The 20,718-nt window shown below is 37.5% G+C and overlaps 1 protein-coding gene across 2 annotated transcripts; it reads left to right on the top strand.

Moving 5' to 3' along the window:
• Nucleotides 1-73: 73 nt before the first annotated feature.
• On the top strand, nucleotides 74-16,893 carry LOC139978965 (uncharacterized). 2 transcript variants are annotated; one of them, XM_071989569.1, is made up of 18 exons: nucleotides 74-397; nucleotides 5,189-5,413; nucleotides 5,999-6,119; nucleotides 6,444-6,607; nucleotides 6,933-7,062; nucleotides 7,753-7,889; nucleotides 8,438-8,558; nucleotides 8,994-9,186; nucleotides 9,547-9,695; nucleotides 10,020-10,229; nucleotides 10,721-10,938; nucleotides 11,762-11,993; nucleotides 12,386-12,659; nucleotides 13,267-13,529; nucleotides 13,894-14,125; nucleotides 14,394-14,494; nucleotides 14,994-15,170; nucleotides 16,032-16,893. In XM_071989569.1, exons 2-18 carry the CDS (start codon nucleotides 5,238-5,240, stop codon nucleotides 16,539-16,541), a joined length of 3,408 nt encoding a protein of 1,135 aa, XP_071845670.1. In that variant the 5' UTR covers nucleotides 74-397; nucleotides 5,189-5,237; the 3' UTR covers nucleotides 16,542-16,893. The 2 variants fall into 2 exon arrangements, with proteins under 2 accessions (XP_071845670.1, XP_071845671.1); XM_071989570.1 differs by lacking the exon at nucleotides 74-397 and having other exon boundaries at nucleotides 5,187-5,413.
• The last annotated feature ends 3,825 nt before the right edge of the window (nucleotides 16,894-20,718 follow it).

The following is a 20,718-nucleotide window of genomic DNA, read 5'->3' as shown; positions in this document are numbered from 1 at the left end:
CCTTGTCACATGACGTTGATCTTCATATAGAATATATACCATTGATGTGCGTGCACTACCGCAAACGTAATCGTGTAGTTAATGTATCTCTTTGCATAGCATGGCTTCTATAGCAACGCCGGTAAATATTAGAATTATTATTTTCGTCTTCAGTTCTTGTATGAACGGAAAACCTCGTTTATCTCATCATATCAGCTCCGAGGCAACGTGTGTAAACTGACCATCAGTGTGTGTGTAATCTTCGCTGACTCGACTTCCATTACAAACCCTGTAGCCTTTATACGTGGTACATGGCTTCATTGAACAACTACCATTGGGATAAAAAGTTATTTAATTGAAGAGGAACGATATTTAAAGGCATTTTGTTTTGTCTGAACGAAAAATGTGAAGATATACGGTAAGTGTAATAAAAAAGAAAATATTTACAAATAGATATTAAAAATCTATCATCATACAATAAATAAATAAGATGTTAACGACGGTTTGTAATCAATCAGTTATTACCAAGTAACAAAAACGTGTTAATAGTAGAGGAACTGCTCAATCAGCGCTACAAGAAATACGGTAATGTTCTGTATACCTGGATGCCTACATTATATATCTAAATGTATTTAGTTTTGTCACACAAAGTAGTGTCAAGATAGAATCTTATAGACCGCGAGATAAAACAAAGGAGCGCCGTTCAGCTAGGGGGAGGTGGAGGGGGCGGGGGTGAAGGAAGGATCGAGCTTATGGAGCACAGGTGTTGTCATTTGGATTAAATATGAATTTATAATGGTCCTTATATGCTGCCCTATACTTGAATGGCGTAGCTAGATATGGTCTCTGAACAGGATTCCGTTCGAATTCACAATTTGACAACAAGAAAAATGTTTCAGGCTCCAAGGATGCTTAGTAAATATTTGCGGTCACCTGGGCTTCATTAAGATTGTTCACTAGTGCAGATAAGGTCGAAGCGACTTATATATTATACAATTGTTAAAAAACTTTACCTTACAATCAGCACACTGTAACGAGGTAACTGCAGCTGAAGAAAGAATGTTGACTTATCATCTGTGTTCTCTGACCAGTGACTCTTACCTCATCGAAAAGCAATAAGGTTATCTTTATATCACAGGGACGAGTTGGACATAATACATTCATTTATACAGCTAAACCATTCTATATGACTGTCCTGAACTATACAGTCAGTTATAGTCTGTATATACCCGTACCGGTCACTCTGCTCGAACGCATAAATCAAACCATTTACAACTGATTAATTGTATCATAACTTTTCACAAATGTCAATCATAGACAAACATAGGCTATATTGGGGGGTTGACTGAAATCAAGTTCCTATATTTTGTTAGCTTGTCAGCTCAGACTATTACGGTAATGTCATTATGTACAATATGCTCGAACTCATATAAAAAACTTATATAATATTCCTTATGCATTAATGCACGTTTAACATCTATAACAGAATTACATTTAGAAAGCAGAAGACCTTGGTTTCTTGCTCGATCAAAGCAAATCCGAATGCACAATTCTTTCGAATTTACAATTTGAAGAAAGCGACAGGGTTAGGGTGTGGGGGGGGGGGGGGTATGTATACAGCACAACAAAGATCTTTGAGTAATAAGGGAACATCCTGCAGTGGTTTGTCAGTACGCTACTATGAACATTGTTATCGCAAAATCGCTCTTTTAAAAATAAATTGCTCAAGTATTTATTAAATAAGCTAAAAAACTGGGGGGGGGGGTGGTTTGTGAATTTCTTTTATCATTGATTAAAAATAGTATTTCTAACATTTCGCCGAGCTACATAAAGTTACAGGCCACCCCATCGAGCGCCATTCAAGCATTTCACTATACTATAAAACCACTAGTACTGTCGCGCCCAGAGAACGGACCAAGCTACTTAAGTATAGTGTAGTATCCAGGGTCTAAAGTCCACTTTGTTATAGCCAACGTCAGATAAACAAGGTCTCTTTGTAAAAAATAGTTTCTATCATTACTCCCAACATATACAGTACGGTACTTGAACACCGGCCTATGCAGGATTCGCACAGTGAGAATTTTGTTTCCATATTAATGCTATACAATGCATTGATTTTCATTTGATAGACTTCCTGGTGTCTTTTTTCAACTATTCGTTGATCACAATTAAAATCAATATTTGGCCTTGTTATAAGCTACATAGTAACACAGTGTTTTGATATCACACGTATACTGCACTTCAATATCATATTGTATACAAAACTCCATCAGCCTTATTTTTTTTTTATAATGGAAGCAATAAAAAAATGTGGTTTTCATGAATATTCATGTTGTTTCTGCATAACAAAGATCACAAAGCATTAACATTCGAATTGCTTTTGGTATCGTTATCTCTTATAAGATGTTATGAGATTTCCGTGAGTCACTATATGCGTTGAAGGTTTAAATATTAACATTTTCACGCCTGTCTAGTATATTTATGCAAATCAACTAATTAAGTATATGCCTTATTAGCTCTTTTACAAGGGGGGGGGGGGTCGCGGTCAGTGTTCTACCCCTTTCCCCAAGAAATCGTCCTGTTGATCAATGCAGCTCCGGCTGATTAATGCACGTCCCTTGAACCCCACGCAGTCGCTGATACTGTACCGGTATAGAAGTGGAGTACACACTGATTGGATATAATGTAGAACGCACATACATTGGTGGGGGGGGGGGGGTACGCAAAATGAAACTGGATTCAACCAATATTTTACGTGAAATATTTTGAACAAACCTGTAATGACGATTTCACAATACCATTTCTTCAAAACTTCATATAGGAATTTCTTTTTAATGGTTCCAATATTCATTTCATTGCCACCCGAGGACACTTTGCCAAACCGAGATATTTCCACACCGAGAAACTTTACGCAAAAGTCAGTGATCAAGCGGGGATCCAAGGGTGAGGAATGGGGGGGGGGAGGGTCCTGGAGATGGTAACACTACACAAATCCCAATTCAGACCCCCACTCACCCCAACAAACACACACACGCAAAGGAGATTTTATTAGTTCAACCTTTCGTGTTGACGTAATTATACAACTAATTTATATAGTCTATTAAATGCCTCAGAATCCCGTCTAAACTTGTAATGGTTCCTGTGGTAAGATCCCCGTCATCTGGAATCGGCTCTAGTGATCTCTAGGCCACACCCATCCCCGATAATCAATCATTCAAAGTTGAAAGAGTATACTAAACACGAACATATCCTCTAGCTTCAGGGGACATTTGTACAGCAAGTTACTACAATATGTTATCTTTGGTAGCATCATCGAACCTTCAAGAAGGCCTGAGGTTTGATTTTGTAATTTTCCACACAAAACATCTAGACAAATTTCTGGCGTCAAATGATAATACATCTATCTTGTTTGTACCATCGGTTTAACCAAAAAATACAGCAAAAAAACAGAACAAAACAACAGCAACTGAAAGTTGGTAATCAAACACTGATCATTAGTTGAATTGTCTAACTTCAACCTCCTCGTTTTCTGCTATAATTTGTATTACTAGAATCACTTTTATGAACATATCTTCTTACTAACATTTACAAATTTTGTCAAGTTATGATATGGCTTGATGATTTTGTACAGATGACTTTAAGTGACATTTTAATTTACACTTCACTCTTACCTCAATCTGTCATGATATTGATTCGCTTCTGCTTTTCGTAACTTACGTCATCAGTAGATGACTCGGAATGATTTAGTATTGTTACTCTATTATTCTGATACCATTCACTTTCAATTAAGTTAATGTTATGATTACTAACTTACAGTTTGCTTACCTTCTGCGCAGTCCTCCCATCATTAAATCAAATAAGACAGCCAACTTCATGTCAATTTCCAAACTATACCGTTGCTATGTGATTGATGATAATTACGAAGATGGATGGTTGCTATAGGTACAACTTTAAGAAAGAAAATATTTTACTTCTGCCAACAACGATGACAACCCAAATAATAACAACATCATATTTGAGTTGGAAGTGTGAATTATGTCATCATATTTGCTTTTTTATAGCATTTTTTTGTTTATAAATATAAGTAGGCTACTACAGTTCTACAGTGACGTAATAAACACGTTGTTTGGCGTAAAAAATACGCCCCCGATTTCTAACCTTTTTGTTTTAATTGAAAAAAAGAAAGAATCATCTTGCACGAATCACAAAAACAAGTGTAAACATAACAAATACTGATCAAAGCGTCTCTTTGCTATGGTATTGAAAAAAGAGAAGTCTGTTTGTCTTTACACGATTGATTAAAATGTTCTATAGTACTTTTCATATTTTCCCAATATAGGTCTCCAAGCGAATATACACACATTTACACACCCAGACACGCAGACACACTTGGTATATCTTGAAGAACCTAAACTGGTAAAGAAGAACATTTTGATCTAGTGTAGAAAACGATGAACTTGTCAGTGGGGATTCGGGATGGGGGTAGGGGATAGGGGTGGGGGAATTGGGGGAGTGATAATGATAAATAATTACTCAGGCAAATTATCGTTCTGAGCCTCAAGTGCAAGCGTGTGTACATCGTGTTGAAAGGAAGAATAAGGGGTAAGGTGAGAAGGGGGGGGGGGGCTAATGGATGGATCTTTCTGTGTCCTCCCTCATAAATACTAAAGCACAATGAATATTGTAAACAAATTGATCCTAGAAATTCGAGTAAGTATTCCAAGTAGAAATTCTAGCAAAACAACTATCGACACTCTTTATTCTAGAATCATGCACAGCGACTTGAAAGCAGGCCTTTACCTACTCCTTTTTTTTTAAATATTTTCTTCTGGGCGAAATTTGTTGTATTTGTAAGTAATTATAAATTATTGAAACATGCAGGTACAGCTATATATGTTGTTTAAGAAATAAATCGAAAACAATCTGTTTCTTTCACCAAGTTCTAACATTCTGAAAAGTCTGAAAAGCAAGGTTTGTTAAAGTACCTGGCAGAAGTTTCTGTCTTTGTTAAAAAAGAAATCCTGACATTTATAGACTGGTAAAATGATCTCATTGTAACTTTAAATGCTGTTGAACTTTTTGATTACTTGCTGTTACCATTATTTCTATTTTCTAGCATATTAAGAGTTATATATACAGATTATCTGCAACGTTGTCCGCTTGTTTGTCAAAATATCCACTTTAGCTCTTTTTGATTTTGATTTTTCAGAGCACTCTTTGGTAAAAAAGCTACTAACATTTCCATTAGCTAATTCAACATGAGTAAACTGGAAGAACTGATCGAGAAAATCAAAGAAGAAAAAAACCCCATCGCCAAATATGGAAAAGAAATCTTAAATGCGGTCAGCTCAACAAATAAAGACACCACTGATGATGAGGTGTATGATCTGTGTGACGCCATCGAGAATCCTGGATTAGAAAACTGTCAAAAGTCGTACGTGTTTTAATTTGAGTTTAATATATAGATATGTAACAGTATCATCCGCTACTTACAGTCCGGGGACGGGGGTGGGGACGGGGGCAGGGAATGGTACGTATTGTTGTGGAGGTGGGAAGTGGGAGAGCGTAATAGGGCGAGTGGAGATTTTCATCGCATGGCATTATTTCAGATTTTATCATCTTTCCCTCCACAGTTAAGTGGCCTTTGGGTTTTTGTTTGTTGGAACTTGAAACGTATAAATGCAAAATAATCAAGAAAGGGACGAAGATGAGGGGGGGGGGGGGGTGAGTGATTCGTTTTTTTCTTTGTTTTTTTTTTGAAGATGGGATAATCACCAGAATGTGATGAATAGAAAAATCTGATTATCATATTCCATATTGAATACCATTGTTCGATTTTGTTTATGTAAGTTGTATAAAAAGTGCAACTGAACGGGATAAGGATGGGAAATGTGGAGATGGGGGGGGGGTGTGTTGAGGTGTTGGGTGGGAGGGTGGGATCTGTGACCTTTGATCCTTGTTCTTCAATCCTCATGATGATGTTGGCATTTTCACTTTATTTTCTCGTTCTTTCTTACAGTAAAGGGAAACATGCTGACATCCTTATTAAGATTTGCACAGAGGGCATCAGCAAACAGAGAAAAGATTACTACAAGCTGGCAAAAACTATTTTTAAGTCCAAAGATTATGTCAATTGGAAGGTAGGTATTGATTACGTCTTTAAATCGGCCGTGTATTGCATATATGTTGCAACTTAGAATAGGAACTTAAGTCGACACAAATTTACACACATACATAAGTACATAATATACATATGCATATATATATATATATGTATATATAATATATATATATATAATATATATAATATTTATATATATATATATATATATATTTATGAGGAGGCTGCGTTATTTGTTTTCTTTGTGTTTATCGGATAGTTTGAAAGCGTTTCATTAGCGGCTATGGAAATACGTTTCTCGATTGGACAATCTTATATATTTTAAAATCGAACTCTCACACAGGGCAAAGTCAAGGAAGCCGAGACTATCGTAGATATTCTGAATAAACCGGTAGCACTAGTAAGAACTAAGAATGATGACTGGCGGTCGAAAGATCGAGAAGCTGCAGACACAGAAATCGGAGAGGCCTTACAAGGCTGCCTTGAACACATGATAGAGGCCTTCGTGTAAGTTTATTCATAAGATATTAAAAGTGTTGACTGAATTTGTAATCAGGAAACACCCAATGACATCTATCTGAAATGTAACAAATTGTAACCGTTACTATTGATAATATTTTCACCATTTTGCTCACAGTAGAGAGAGGGTGGGGGTTGTGTTGGGACCAGGTGGGGGACGGTGGGGTTTCTGTTGACGAATTGATCGTAAGTCCTTGATTCCTGTGTTTACTTTCACCCTTTTGACGTTAACTTCTCGACAATGAATTTTATGTATATTTAAATGGAAAATCAACTTGACACACTCGTGTAAATTGTTTGTTTGTTTCTTCAGCCGGGACAAAATTATAAAGAAAGTGAACAAGAAGATAATGGGATTATTAATAGCTTCCTACAAGATAACGGATGAAATGGGCTACGTTCTTGGATGTGGCATTCATGCTACCAGCGATATGAATTATGACGTAAGTACAGCGTCAAAATAGAAATTTGTACGGATCAGTCAATTGGACACGGTGTTGCATGTTAAACACAAACTTATCACTTGTCAAAAATGCTCGTCTCTAAGGTAGTACCGAACAATTCTCAGATTTTATTACTTGACTTGCTCTTGATCGACGTGGTGGGTGCATTCGTTGAAACCCACCACATACCAATACTCCCATCTACATAATTAGAACCCAAACTGTTTTATTATCCTTTTATTTGTTTTTATTTTGCATTACGCGGTGGGTGGGACCCATTATCCTATCATTTGGCATCATCACATAGTGAAAAAAAATTACACTGTTTAAAATATCAAATACTCTGCAACTTGACATAGGGATTTGTTGGATGCGATCATCGACTTCACCTTGTGATGGTAAGATGTCACTTTAGGAGAAAACATTATGATTTATTAAAATTTCGTCTTCCTTCCAACTTGACTGAGCCCGTGCTATCATGACACACTGTCTCCGTCCCTCAGTACCATTTTAATCTGTTAGTAATATGGAATCCGTTTAATCCTACTCTTTATTCCAGTTGGTTGAGAGAGATTTTGTGGATGGGACTTTTCTTCCACGTGTACTTTTACTGGATCCCACTCATCGAGGTTTATACTATAGCTCTCTTAATAGCAGACTAGTATCATTGTAATCTATTTTGATTTGTAGGGTACTGAAGGTCAATTCCCAGAGTTATATAAGGCGATGCTGGAATGGTGCCAAAGAGAGGGAAATGATATCTCAGAGTGGTCGAGCAAGAGCCGTTTTGTAGCCTCTACCATCAGTTCAATAGGACCGAAAGGCGTGTAAGTTCGCATCTCAATCAGCAATATAATACTTATATATTATCGTTGGTAGTTACGATATTAGATACATGCACCCACTTGGGTGCTTTAGGATTGATCATCGACCAGATTAACGAACGACATATATATAAATGATACATTACTGTATGTTTCGTCTCTATTTAAACAATGCAGATGATCATGTTGGAGTCCCGTTTTGGAATACCGGTATAATCGTAACCATAAATCATTTGAATACAAAGGCTTTATATGCTGTTAAAGGGTGCCAGGTGAGGTGGAAGGGAGTGGGGTGGGGGGGGGGGAGTAGGCACGTGAGCAACCTTGGAAAAACTCCCGAAAGTGCTCCTTTTCATGAAATAGAAATACCTCTGTTTCATTTTTGGTAACATTCAAAGTTTCATCTTTCCCTTAAATGAAAATTAGACCACCCGTCTCTCTGCTCGTTCACAGATTAAGTCCTCAATCCGCCCACTGATAATGTTTCTAAATCTTTGCTTGATTATAGTATCGATTTGGGTAATAGTCTTTCCCTCTATTTGTTTTGATAGAAAAGCCCCGGATGAGCTATCCAAGTTATTTAACTACATAATCGAGCAGGATCTGGATGGTCAACCAATGTCTGGATATGGCACAGTCGCAATGAACATACTCACTAGTACAGTCATGCAGGTTAGTCCAATCAGGGAGATGTTTCCATAACAACTTCCTGCATGGCCCAATCAAAATACAGACAGAATGAGACAGATGTATAGGCTACACTGCTTATGTAATAAATGGATACTAACGTAAAATTCAAGCTTAAGGCAAGGAGTTGTTGATAACATACAAATTATAAATATGTTTTATAGTCTGTTGCAGAACTGAAAGTGAAATATCATGGGTGAAGAAAACATCACCAATTCTGTCACATTATATGCTTTCTCCTGATGTATCATTAACAGTTGGAATTATGCAAAAACTGGGTGCACGTTATAAGGAATGTTTCATTAGGGACTGGTCGAGGGTTAGGAAGGGAGGGGTAGTTGGGGTGTGGGGGGGTGGAGTCAGTTTATGATCTTTAAGCGCAACTGTTTCAATATGTCGCTACCATTTTGCCTCTCATAGAACTACACCAATAAATCAGCGATAAAGCCCTTTATTCCTGGAGCAGTAAAACTGATGAAGTGTGAAAATGAAGAGCTCGAGGAGATGGCCGCTAATGCGATTGGAATTATCTACCAGCAAACAGAACTATTGATACCCTGCGCCGATACAGTCATGGAAGTCTACTTAGAAGGGAAAGGGTCAACACTTGGATGTAAGTTCATTTACAACTAAGATATAATTCGAGGGGAATGCCTTAAGTAATTTGCTTAAGTATAGTATAATTATGCTTGTCTTGAATGTGGTGCAAGTACTTATCATTCATATCCTATTGTTTGGTGGTCAATTTAGATAGCCCGGTTGGGGTTATGTATATATAAAGATATATATATAAATCTATAAATATATATATATATATAAATTCTCATTACGTTTTCATTTATATATATATAGATATAGATATATATAGATATACATATAAGTATAGCCTAAGTATAGGCTATTTACATTGGCTATCGATCTTAATCATCATCAGAAGTATGTCATCAGCACATGCTACTCGTTTTTTTTTCAGTGGTTTTACAACCTTTTTACAAGGATGCACCCGAGAAAGTCATGAAACATTTTGACCAGCTTGCAGAAAAAGCCGCTGATGACATGGACGACTCTGAGAAAAGTTATTTCTATATGTTTCTCGGAGATGTCGCTAAGAGAGAGCCAAAGGTATTTTCTTTTAACTCAGTCTGCTCGATCTGTGGTAACATAACTCTGATTGAAACATTAGAACATTAAAACTTCAGGAACTGTAAGCTCTACTCTACTTTAAACTTCTTTTATATAGTCCTCAATCTTGTACATCAGGGAGCATCGAACGATACCTCCCGAACTAAACTAGATGTTGGTATTCTGTACCTTCTATATATTTAGAAGATAGTTTTGTCTACAGTGTTAATAGAAATTAGAATATATGCCATAATCTATTATTTACCTACTATTGTATTGTTTGATTACATAAAAACATATTGTATGTATAATTTTTGGATCCAGAGAATCGTTCCAATACTTGGCACTGTCGTACCAGACCTCGAAAATACGTCGTTGGTTTATGTTGCCTACATGGCTATCGCTGAAGTTGCGGCAGTGTACCCAGGGGAAGTTGAGAAGTACAACAAACAGTTACTAGATGCGTGGGAAAAGAATCCAATGATGGCAGCTTCTGCCTGTAAGACGATTGCAAATATCGGGAGAATGAATGAAGTAAGATACCATACTAGAGAATACTATATAATATACTATATATATATATATATATATATATATATATATATATCGTGCATTGTGTGTAGGTCACTTAACTCAATAAGTTAACTCAACTTAACTCAATTTTCACGACACACATGTGATATAGTAACACTGGTGGTAACTTTCCGAGTTTACCACCACTAGTCTGGTAATTAATTTGACTGTGAGATAGAGGAATTGATGACTTAGATAAAACAATTCGAAAGGAGAGCCTAAACTGTGACGATCATTAATATATATGTAGGACTACATGAAGTGAAGAATTTAGTATTTATTTAGTACATTATCTGAGTAGCCTATCTACCAGTATCTTTAGTCGGCTATTGGTCAAGCATGATTGTCACATTAATTGAGGGACTTGTGGATCCATATATCACCCAAATGGAATGTATTGATATCCGTCACTTATCCGTCACATATAATGTTACTACTTATAACATGATTAGAAAATGGCCGACAAATATTTGACTCTAATGGCGAAGAAGTTAAAAACCATTGATCCCATGTGGAAGACTGTGATTCTGATGGAGATGAAACGAATTGGACAGGCTCACAAAGAACCATTAAAGAAACACAGAGCAGCAATAGAGGCAGAGAAAAATGGAACCCAGATGGGACTTCGAGATATGGTCCAGAGTATCATAGACTTCCTGGAAGACCGAACGTAAGTTTCCTTTATGTTAAATATTTACACGTGCGGTACAACTTTCTGTCCGGCTGCTACCGACATTATCTTCTAATACAGAGTACTATATCCCGTTAGCCCGTACATTTGTACATGAGCAATATGAAATTTAAAAAATAACGTCTTCAAATTTTCTATTGTATATTGGAAATGGAAAGAAAGTAACTTAACACAAAAATTGAAGTGAATCAACACGATAGATCAATTTTTGTCAAGTAAGCATATATTGTCACAACTTTAGAGCAACTCTACAAACAGACAATATCGATACGCTATGAAACACTTGACTCGGCATACCTCATTGTGTCTTTAGCCTGTTAGGTGTAATTTAAAAAGATTCAATCGTAACTTCCACAGTATCAGTGTTCAACATAATTATTGTTTGAGTTTTCAAGAATGATATTTGAAGTGCTTTACCACATAGCCTTCTTCCGTATATTTGCATTTCTCCCTCAATTCCTTCACACTCCCTAATTCCCTATACTATGAAACTTTTGACGATTATTTTTCCTCCTCTTCCACTGGTCCGTCGCTTCCGATTTCTACATGTGTATAATAAAGTGACGTTTCAACTCATAATGCTCATAACTCACAATAGTATTAGAGAAATCATGTTTGCTATTCCAATAACATTTTGGCGAAAGAAATGATCAGATAAAACAACTATGCGTTCATTCTGAATGAGCATTTCCTAGTTTCACATTTCACAATGGGAAAGTCCATAACACAACCCTATATAAATAAATGGTTTAAATCTCTTTTTCAAACTTGTCAGTGGTTTCCTTTTATGTAAATTTTAAAGTTTAGAAAATGTGAGTACAAACGTGGCAGAGCAAAAAGAACAAATAGGTGAACTGGATACACGCGTAACCGGAACAGAGAATGATGTCAAACGACTAGATGACGAGGTTACAGAGCAAGGCGAGAAGCTGGAGAATGTTCAGAATGAAGTGACGGAACAAGGAGACAGACTGGAAACACTGGAGGTTGTTGTCGACGAGACTGTAGAAAAAGTAGAAGAAATTGATCACAAGGTAGGTATCACCTTTAGACTCTTTTTCAAAACATTTACATTTACTTTTCTGTCTAGAATGTCATTTTAACTTTTAATCTCCTGACTTTTATGCCGACAATATAAGCATTGATCATACAATTTAATAATTAGGAAAGCATGTCCATGACATTGAGTCAGATCTCAAACCAGCCCCCAATGAACCGCAAGTGTCCACCCCACCCCCCTCCCCCACTTTAAGCGTTATACTGACTACGATCACTGAGCGAACACCTTGGGTTTGAAAGTTTATTATCCTTCTTTGCACTCCAAACTTTGACCCCATCTTGTGGATAAACCAAGCATCGTGTTCTCTAATGTTTATTTTGGCTGTGACGTTAATGAGTTAATTATAAGTCTATCATTTTTTTTCAGACGATAACAAATGCCCCCAAGTGGTCACGTGACGTTTCTAAGATTCTTAACCCCGAGCACGAGTATGACTGGAGGTACCTGGCCATTCGTCTGGGTTATTCTGGTGAAGACGTCCGTAACTGGGCCTTGTCTCCTGACCCTACCATGGCTATATTAGCTGAATGGTACACCACTCATAAGAGTAGTGACGCAACCTACGCCATCTTGACCGCTCTGCAAGATATGGGAAGGACAGAGGCAGCTGAGATCGTAGAAAAAGCTTTAGAAGAAGCAGGTAAGGTTGTTTCAAAGTTTGATGTAACGTGAATAGCTTACAGCGGCTATATAGTAAAAAGAAAATGTTGATGGCAGGGAAATGCAGAGAAGGTTGCCGTGCACTACCCACCGACTTCTAGCCACGGATATGACATTGACAACACAAGGGCCCTAATGAAGTTATGATCGAGTTTCATGAACGAATATAAATATTACATCCTACTAAGTTCTTGTTGTTTGATACATTGAGACTAATTTGATAATAATGAGCATTCTTGTCAAATTACAGTCCCTGTACGTGAACGTCTTGGACCTTTCAGCAGCCTAGTAGATCCATTTTAACATGGACTTGTCTTAGCTTGTTGTCTATTGGTGTAAATGGAAGCCAGAAGGCATTGCTAAATCCATGGCTAGTGGACCTGTGGGGTCGAGCTTGGTGTGCGGGGGTGTTCAATTTTCCTTTCTAATTCCATATATCCTGTTGTGTTCTTTTTAACATTCGTGTCACTATAACATGAAAGCATGTTCTTAACAAGTTCACACGTTGACATGACACATATCAAATATACTCAAATATGTATTTATCCTTTCTCAAATTTACTTAATCAACTAACCGTTCATCTCAGATCAAATGGTTCCCAAGCCGGTTGGTGAGATGTCAGACAAACCATGTCCTGTCTTCATCAGTTACCAGTGGGACCATCAACTTGAGGTCAAGGCGGTCAAGGACCATCTTGAAATGGCTGGGTATGGGTGTTGGTTGGACATTGGTCAGATGGGAGGAGGAGACCAGCTCTTTGCTAAGATCAATGAGGGCATGAGGGCAGCCAAGTTGGTCCTGTGTATGGTGACCACTAAATATGCCAAATCAGAAAATTGCAACAAGGAGGTGAGTCATTCTAAAGAGAACATTAGTAAAGGAAAACGCAAAATGTTGTATCAAGTATATTTGTACTATTGGGTATCTTTCCAATGTTACTTACTCTCGAGTTAACTTTGGGAATGTATTTGGTCAAACTGCTAAAATTATGTAAAAACCTTAAAACCTGTATAAGAACTCTCAAATTCCCTTCGCACCTCATCATATCATCGCTATAATGGCGAACTCACGTCGTTTGCAGTAGAATCCCAGGCATAAAGAATATAATATAATAATGAAATAATTTAGAAGCGCCATTTTTGCAATGTATCTCAGTCGTATTTTTAAACAACGATGCAACGGTCATGGTTCATTTTTGTTCTTCTCTTTGTAGGTAAACCTTGCCAACCTCCTTAACAAACCTATCATCCCTATATTAATTGAGAATATTCCCTGGCCTCCTGAAGGTTCTATGAGTATGCTCTTTGCCCAGCTCCTCTACATTCAATTCTTTTCGGAGGGCAAGTACGTCAGAGGGAAAAAGTTCTGGCCAGATGACAGGTTTCATGAGCTTCTTGGACAGATTGGTTATTATGCTACGCCTGATCCTGAAATGGTAACGGAAGGTGAGTTCAAATGTAAAAGTTAATGAGGTGTGTATGAGGGTGAGCACGAGAAACTATTTGGTGGTCTTATCTATTGTTTAAAATGACACGAGGCTGACCATTAGGATCATCACATCGAGTTACGAATTATTTGTCACTAGATTAACATTTTCATGGAAAGAAATGTTGGTACTTGTGTTTACAAAAATGAGTACTAAGCACAATTTCCAAGAATGAAACATATGTTTTATATTCAAATGAATAAAGGGTAATGATTCGTCTTTTGCAGAATACCAAAACTGGTTACCTCAAATCGATGACGCACCGGAGGTGAAAGTGGTGAAGAAGGCGGAACAGACCACACCATCCCAGTCTAATGGGACCACAGAAGTAAGCAGTGTTTGTGTGTCACAGTATATGTAGCCAACTAACATATCACACCATAAGACGGATAGTATGGAGCAGTTGATGGACTATACCAAAGATATGTTGTACATATGCTTACTTCATTTTCTCATCACATGACACAACGGTTGGGTTGGTTTGGTTCCATTCTATCCATTACCACATAGCCCCTGTGATAATAAAATTCACGCGGAAACAGTCAATGAACCGCACCCATCGGATCTGTGGGTGTTGAGGAACATCTAATGTCTCAGGGTAGGGACAAAATACCTTATCATGCACCTATAAAGTTACAAATATTACAACTCAAGAAGAAGCACTGTTGAACTTCATCAATCCACGTTGTGGCTATTTTAGTATAATGCTGAAACAGTCACAACCGAAACGGGAACCTTTTGTTAAGATTGTTAGTTTTGTAGTTATGACTAAAAGTGAACCCGAAAACGTCATGGTTAACCTTTACTTTTCTACTCCGTTTTTACAGGAAACTGATCGACACCCGACAGTCTTCATTTCCTATCAATGGGGTAAACAGCCTCAGATTAAGAAGCTCTTCAGCGAACTGACTAAGATGGGATTTCCCTGTTGGCTAGATATCATGCAGATGGGAGGTGGAGATCCTCTGTTTGCTAAAATCGACAAAGGGATTAGGAATGCAGAGGTAAACATGAACTAATCGGGTTTTGGCAGGATTTATTTGCCTAACAGAGAAAGTTAGGTCCATGCAGAAATGATTTCTATGATTTTAGTTAGAATTGTTCTCATAAAGAGTTATCAATATATAAGTGTATGGCCGAAGGGTGCTTCACATGAGAGGACACAGCCAGGGGTAGGAGCTGGGGGCTTATGCCCCTCACTTTTTTCCAAAATAGCAAATGTGCCCTACTGGCAAATAAAATGTACCCCTTTGATGAAGAACTGTCTTTTGGATATCTTAAGCCTATGTTAATTTCAATATTTTATTTGAATTATTCACGTGCACCATAATAGTATTGATAGAATACTAACACATCATATATGTTTGAGTGATATGGCCGGTGAGTATCGGTTTATAGCATAACGAGTGGTGGTTGTGGAATGAGAAAGTGCCCCCCTGATTTTGTGCCCCCCCCCCTCCAACTTTTTGGAAGCTTTCTACCCCTGGACACGGCTGTGCCTGTACCATGCTTTCAAGGTTGCGATACCACCTTCTTCTGTACATATAATTATTTCGTGGAAGGTGCATCTGTGATCTTTTTGATGCATGCAGTTGATTCGTGGTATTACATACATACTTATATATTTCTCTTTAATTTCTGACTTATCGAAAACAAAACAAGTATTCAATTTTATGTAATTGTCTGTGGTCTTAATCTGGCAATTTTCCGGTTTGTTTGCCCATAGAATATAGACCACGAAGAATGCGCTATATGAATATTGGGCATATTGTCAAATCGGGTGCATAGGTCATTAATGATGTGCCTTGTGCGTTTTATACTCCCGTATTCACATTTTACTAAAATACACATATTTCTCCATACAGGTTGTTCTTTCATGTGTTACATCAAAGTACGCACTATCTGCAAACTGCAGACGAGAAGTCAGTTTATCAGACGCTCTACGTAAACCAATCATACCGCTTCTACTGGAAGAAGGTATGACGTGGCCACCACCTGGACCAATGAGCATGACGTTTACTCAACTGCTGTATATCGACTTCACACAGGAGGTTAGCCAGCGTAATTTTGAGGATGAGAAGTTCAACGAACTGGTTTCTAAAATTAAAGATTATGTTCAACCCGATGAAGTGGTCATTGAAACTTCTGAAGAATCTACACCACCGCCTGCACCAGCCAAGTCACCTGTACCAACACCTTCTAGAAATACAACCCCTTCTCCTGATGTGCAAGAGGAAGCCAAACCTGTTCGTCCCAGCAGCGTTCAGTCTATGCCCGAGAGACCTGGTAGTGCCGCCGTGTCCATCCCGGAAAGACCTTCATCGTCCTCGCCGAAACCGAAGAAAAAGAAATCATCCGTTTGTACAATATTATAATATGTTTATTATATAACGACGGGACGGGGGGTTGTAAATTACCAGTGGCTGCATTGGTATCAGTATAGTGGTGAGTGTATGGTGGTTTACATTTATTGGAATGGGTATAGTGGCATTTTTGTAACTTTTTCATTGTTTTATGAGCGAGTGCCTGAATTTCCCTTTGGGATCAATAAAGTTTTACTTATCTTATCTTACTTATCTTATCTTATCTTATCATTGGCATATTGGTCGGTCAACAGGTGCAATAATACTGGCGATGTCGAGCTGAGTGACTACCTTAATTTGCATACTAATTTGGAGTACTGGGTTATTCAATTGCTGTAATGAAAATGGCAGAATGGGATCGGATGGGGGAGGAAGGGGGAGTTGTGTTGGGATATAGGTATTGGGTAAGTGGATTTGATGGTAGTGTAAGTGGTATAATAACAACAGTTATGGTACAGAGTTTGTAGTAATACTAGCATAATGGATGTGCATTGTTGATAATAAAAGTATAAAAAATATTTTAAAAACCTCGTGGCACTGTTATTAGTGTAATAAATAAATTGTTCGTTACCATTTGATTAAACTTGGCAAAGTCAACTCTAGGAAAGTGTCCGCAAAAGTTGCGATTGTTTTGTTATCTGCTCGATCATCGTCATAAATAGTTTGTGACAAATGATTTACATAATCCTTCAATTTAGCTTCCCCTGATTGGATAATTTCTGTCAGTCGATGAATGTCCATGACTGACCAAGTCCGTCATCTGGCCGTCACTGTGTATTTGAGAAATGACGAGATATAAATATATTAATAAAGAGAAACAGTCAAGCATTGGATATATATGTTCGCTTATTGACGTGGCTCATCAGTGTTCGATATCATCGTGAGGTTTAAAGGTGGAGAGTCGTAAGCTTGACGTCACTAACAGACATCGGTTCATTGTAGTGACACAGTAACAGTGACATTTAATGTACGTAGACTTGTTCATGAAGGCAAGTTGCATGATCGTGCATCGGTAAACGATTGTCCAATCAGAAGACACAAACTGACAGATTGACAGACGGACGGACATATGAGTTATTCTATTTGGAGTTTTCTTAGGTTCACCGATACAATATTAGAAAGAAAACTGTGAATGCAACGGGTAAGTCACGAGTATCAACATGTTTAATTTAATCATCTGTTTCAAAGATATGTCATGAAATATTTAATAGGTATCTTAAACTATAGTCAGAGTCTGGGCGCGAAAAAAACAAACAAGTTGATTCACTCTCACCCAGTGTACATTGAGATTATACTAATTTGATCACATGAAAAGTTACATCAAGCGAAGAATCACAGAATCCTTCACAAGAGAATAGAAACAAATGCAAATAATTGATGAGTGAACTAATTGAATTGTAAATAAACGATTACAAATGAGACGGATCAAACACACAAAACAAAACACTTATTATTTCATTTGGATGCTTAAATGAAGAGTAAACAAATGAAAGATAACTTATACTAGAAGAGGAATCCCAAATACAGTCTGCATAAAAATGAAAGCCAGAATAACATGTTTCAAGTGGTGGGTGTTTCTCTCCTGTCTTTCAGAAAATGTCTTAACGAGTCATTGAGTACCGACTTATGCCTAATACAGTACTACATTACCCAATGAGTGGACACTACACGCCTTTGTGCACCAGGGTTCTAAATATATCTATAATGTGTATATGCTATTGTCATAAACGTCCACATAATAACGTAATAATGAAGGCTATCATTATAAAATCTTAACACCGCATTGATTTAAAACATTAGGTTTTAAAACTTACATTCGTGTTAACCATTCTCTCGAACGTATTTGAACTCTAACAATATTTCAGTGACCAGAATTAAATGATGAATATGAAACTACAGCAAATTTCTTACCTTCAAAATCTGCCTGATATATGACGTAAAAATTCTTTCCATCGAAGAGGTAGGGAACAAAGTAAGAGAGAGAAAGAGGGGGGGGGGTCCTTTTCAGTGATGGATATATAAGATGCAATCGAAAACTGCTGCCTTGGGCCAAGTGCCTGGTCTTTGATCTGTTCAATGTAACAAACCACGCACGTCGCAATTTGCACTGCTGGCTCTGTGCAGTATTCTGCAGCTGGGCTGGTATATCGTTGTTGCTTAGTTTCTTGTAAACAAGATGATTACATTTACTTAAGGTTATGTCAACATGTTAAGTCCATCGAATAGGTTTATTTTAACGGAAACTACTCCAAGAAACAAAAACAAAACCTACGCCATCAGCCTCGTAAAGATAAAACTCCTTCTTCTTTTTTATGAATGGATGACGTTTTAACAAGTCATTAACAATGATACACATGAGTAACTTGTAAAGTGGTGCCTATGCATGGGTTTTCACTCATATATAGTCTGATCTTTAGAAATGATTGAGGAGGCCTGATATTGGTGGCGGGGGGGGGGGGGTGGGGTTGCCATAAAATATCATGGAGGTACTAACTTTATTTTCATTTGAATCAGCGAAATCATTATTTCATTAGGTTTTGTGTCATGAAAGAGACCCACGGAAACTATCATTGAAATAATTGCTTGAAAAGTTTCAACTGTCTACAAACACTCAATTGAAGGGAGATGAGTTGAGGTTATTACACAAAACTTTGTTTTGCATGTAGTGGTACAGTAATTAAGTGTTAAAAAATGATGCCATGGCACAGGTAAGCGTAAGTCTGGTAAGTCTGGTTTGTCTTCAAAATCACGCCAAGGGAACAGGGCTCAGGGGAAGGGTGTAGTCAAGGGAGGATGTGCATCCTGTTGTATAGGGCCGTTATTTTAGACTCGTTATTCTTCGTTATTTATGTGAAACTCTGTGTTTGTCCCTGTCAAGAGTAACTTGGTTGCAACAGTAAACTTTAATGCGTGTTGCAGCCACGCCAAATTTAATCCCACGGGTACAGCGACACTTAAATGAATACCAATATATTTATAGTACCCGTGATTTGTCATTGTTGCATTGCATTCTGTCACACTCGTATTCCGATAATATTTGAACTCACACTTAGATGTCTTGGTTGACGAGAAAATGACAGCTGATAAAACGAATTAGTTTAAAAGAAATTGTCTTACTATAGTGTGAGCTTTTGTCAATTAAAACACCTAGGATTTGTATTGCGATATTGCAATCAAACTGGCCGTCCCATTGTATTTATTTTTGTTGGGTATGAAGTGTAATAAAACAATGTTGGGTAAATTGAGGAAGGGGAATGTAAAAGTATGGCCGGGTAGTGATTAAGTTTGACCAATCGTTCAACGTTTGCGCAAATACAAATACCCAATAATTTATCAGAAAAGGTTTAGTTATTTTGACATGTTACCCTCAAACGCATGACTTACCATGTTTTCCCGCGCTTTTGGTTTGCCTTGTACCTCCGATCATAAATATACAGGTGACCAAGCACCCGTGCGTTGAAGCTATATACCACGAGAGCGAAGCCGTTACTGTTACGAAATATGTGTCCCTCAAATTGACAGAAAATTTTCACACGTTTCAAGTGGAACGCATTAATTTTAACGGCAAAACTTACTACATAAAAAAAGAGGATTACGTAGTCATGAGAGAAGCTGTTGGTACCTTTAGGCCTAGACAATACAGCTCGATAAAATATTTCACAGTTTTCAGTTTAAACCTGCCAGTTATCTACCGCTGTTCTTTATTTAGGTTCAAGGTCCAGTGGTGAATATTTTTATACAACTGTTAAAGGGTGGTCAAACAGTAGTCGCTATGTGAACTGGTGTGAAGTTTCGCCGTTGACTCTGTACAAGGGTGCACGTAAGTTGATGTATTGACATGTTATATTATGGCGTTGTATATCGGTTCGTACAATAGGTTTATTCAAGTTAAGGAGGAAATACCTGATACAAGCGTGAAGACTTCCTTTGGGAGGATATAATCAAATGTTGTATACATGATAACGTTCTATAGCCTATGTGTAATACCGCAAGCTTCAGAAATTGACTTGTGGTGACTTTGCTGAAACCTGTAGGTTATCCGTCCACTACACTATACTATACAACAAATATATATATATATATATATATATATATCAGTCAGTTTTATAACCTCCCCAAGGGAACAACTAGAACTCCCGGTCCTTCTTTCGTTCCCAAATGTAAACAAGGCTTATTTAAATTCTTATTA

The sequence above is a fragment of the Apostichopus japonicus genome, chromosome 13, assembly GCF_037975245.1.
Source record: "Apostichopus japonicus isolate 1M-3 chromosome 13, ASM3797524v1, whole genome shotgun sequence".
Classification (NCBI taxonomy): Eukaryota; Metazoa; Echinodermata; class Holothuroidea; order Aspidochirotida; family Stichopodidae; genus Apostichopus; species Apostichopus japonicus.
This window is presented reverse-complemented; position numbering and strand designations above follow the sequence as displayed.

Bases quoted from the DNA above. Each gene is read 5' to 3' on its own strand.
- LOC139978965 (XM_071989569.1), top strand. From the start codon at position 5,238: ATGAGTAAACTGGAAGAACTGATCGAGAAAATCAAAGAAGAAAAAAAC. The intron at 6,120-6,443 runs GTAGGTATTGAT...ACTCTCACACAG, and splicing joins AAGATTATGTCAATTGGAAG to GGCAAAGTCAAGGAAGCCGA. The intron at 6,608-6,932 runs GTAAGTTTATTC...TTGTTTCTTCAG, and splicing joins CACATGATAGAGGCCTTCGT to CCGGGACAAAATTATAAAGA.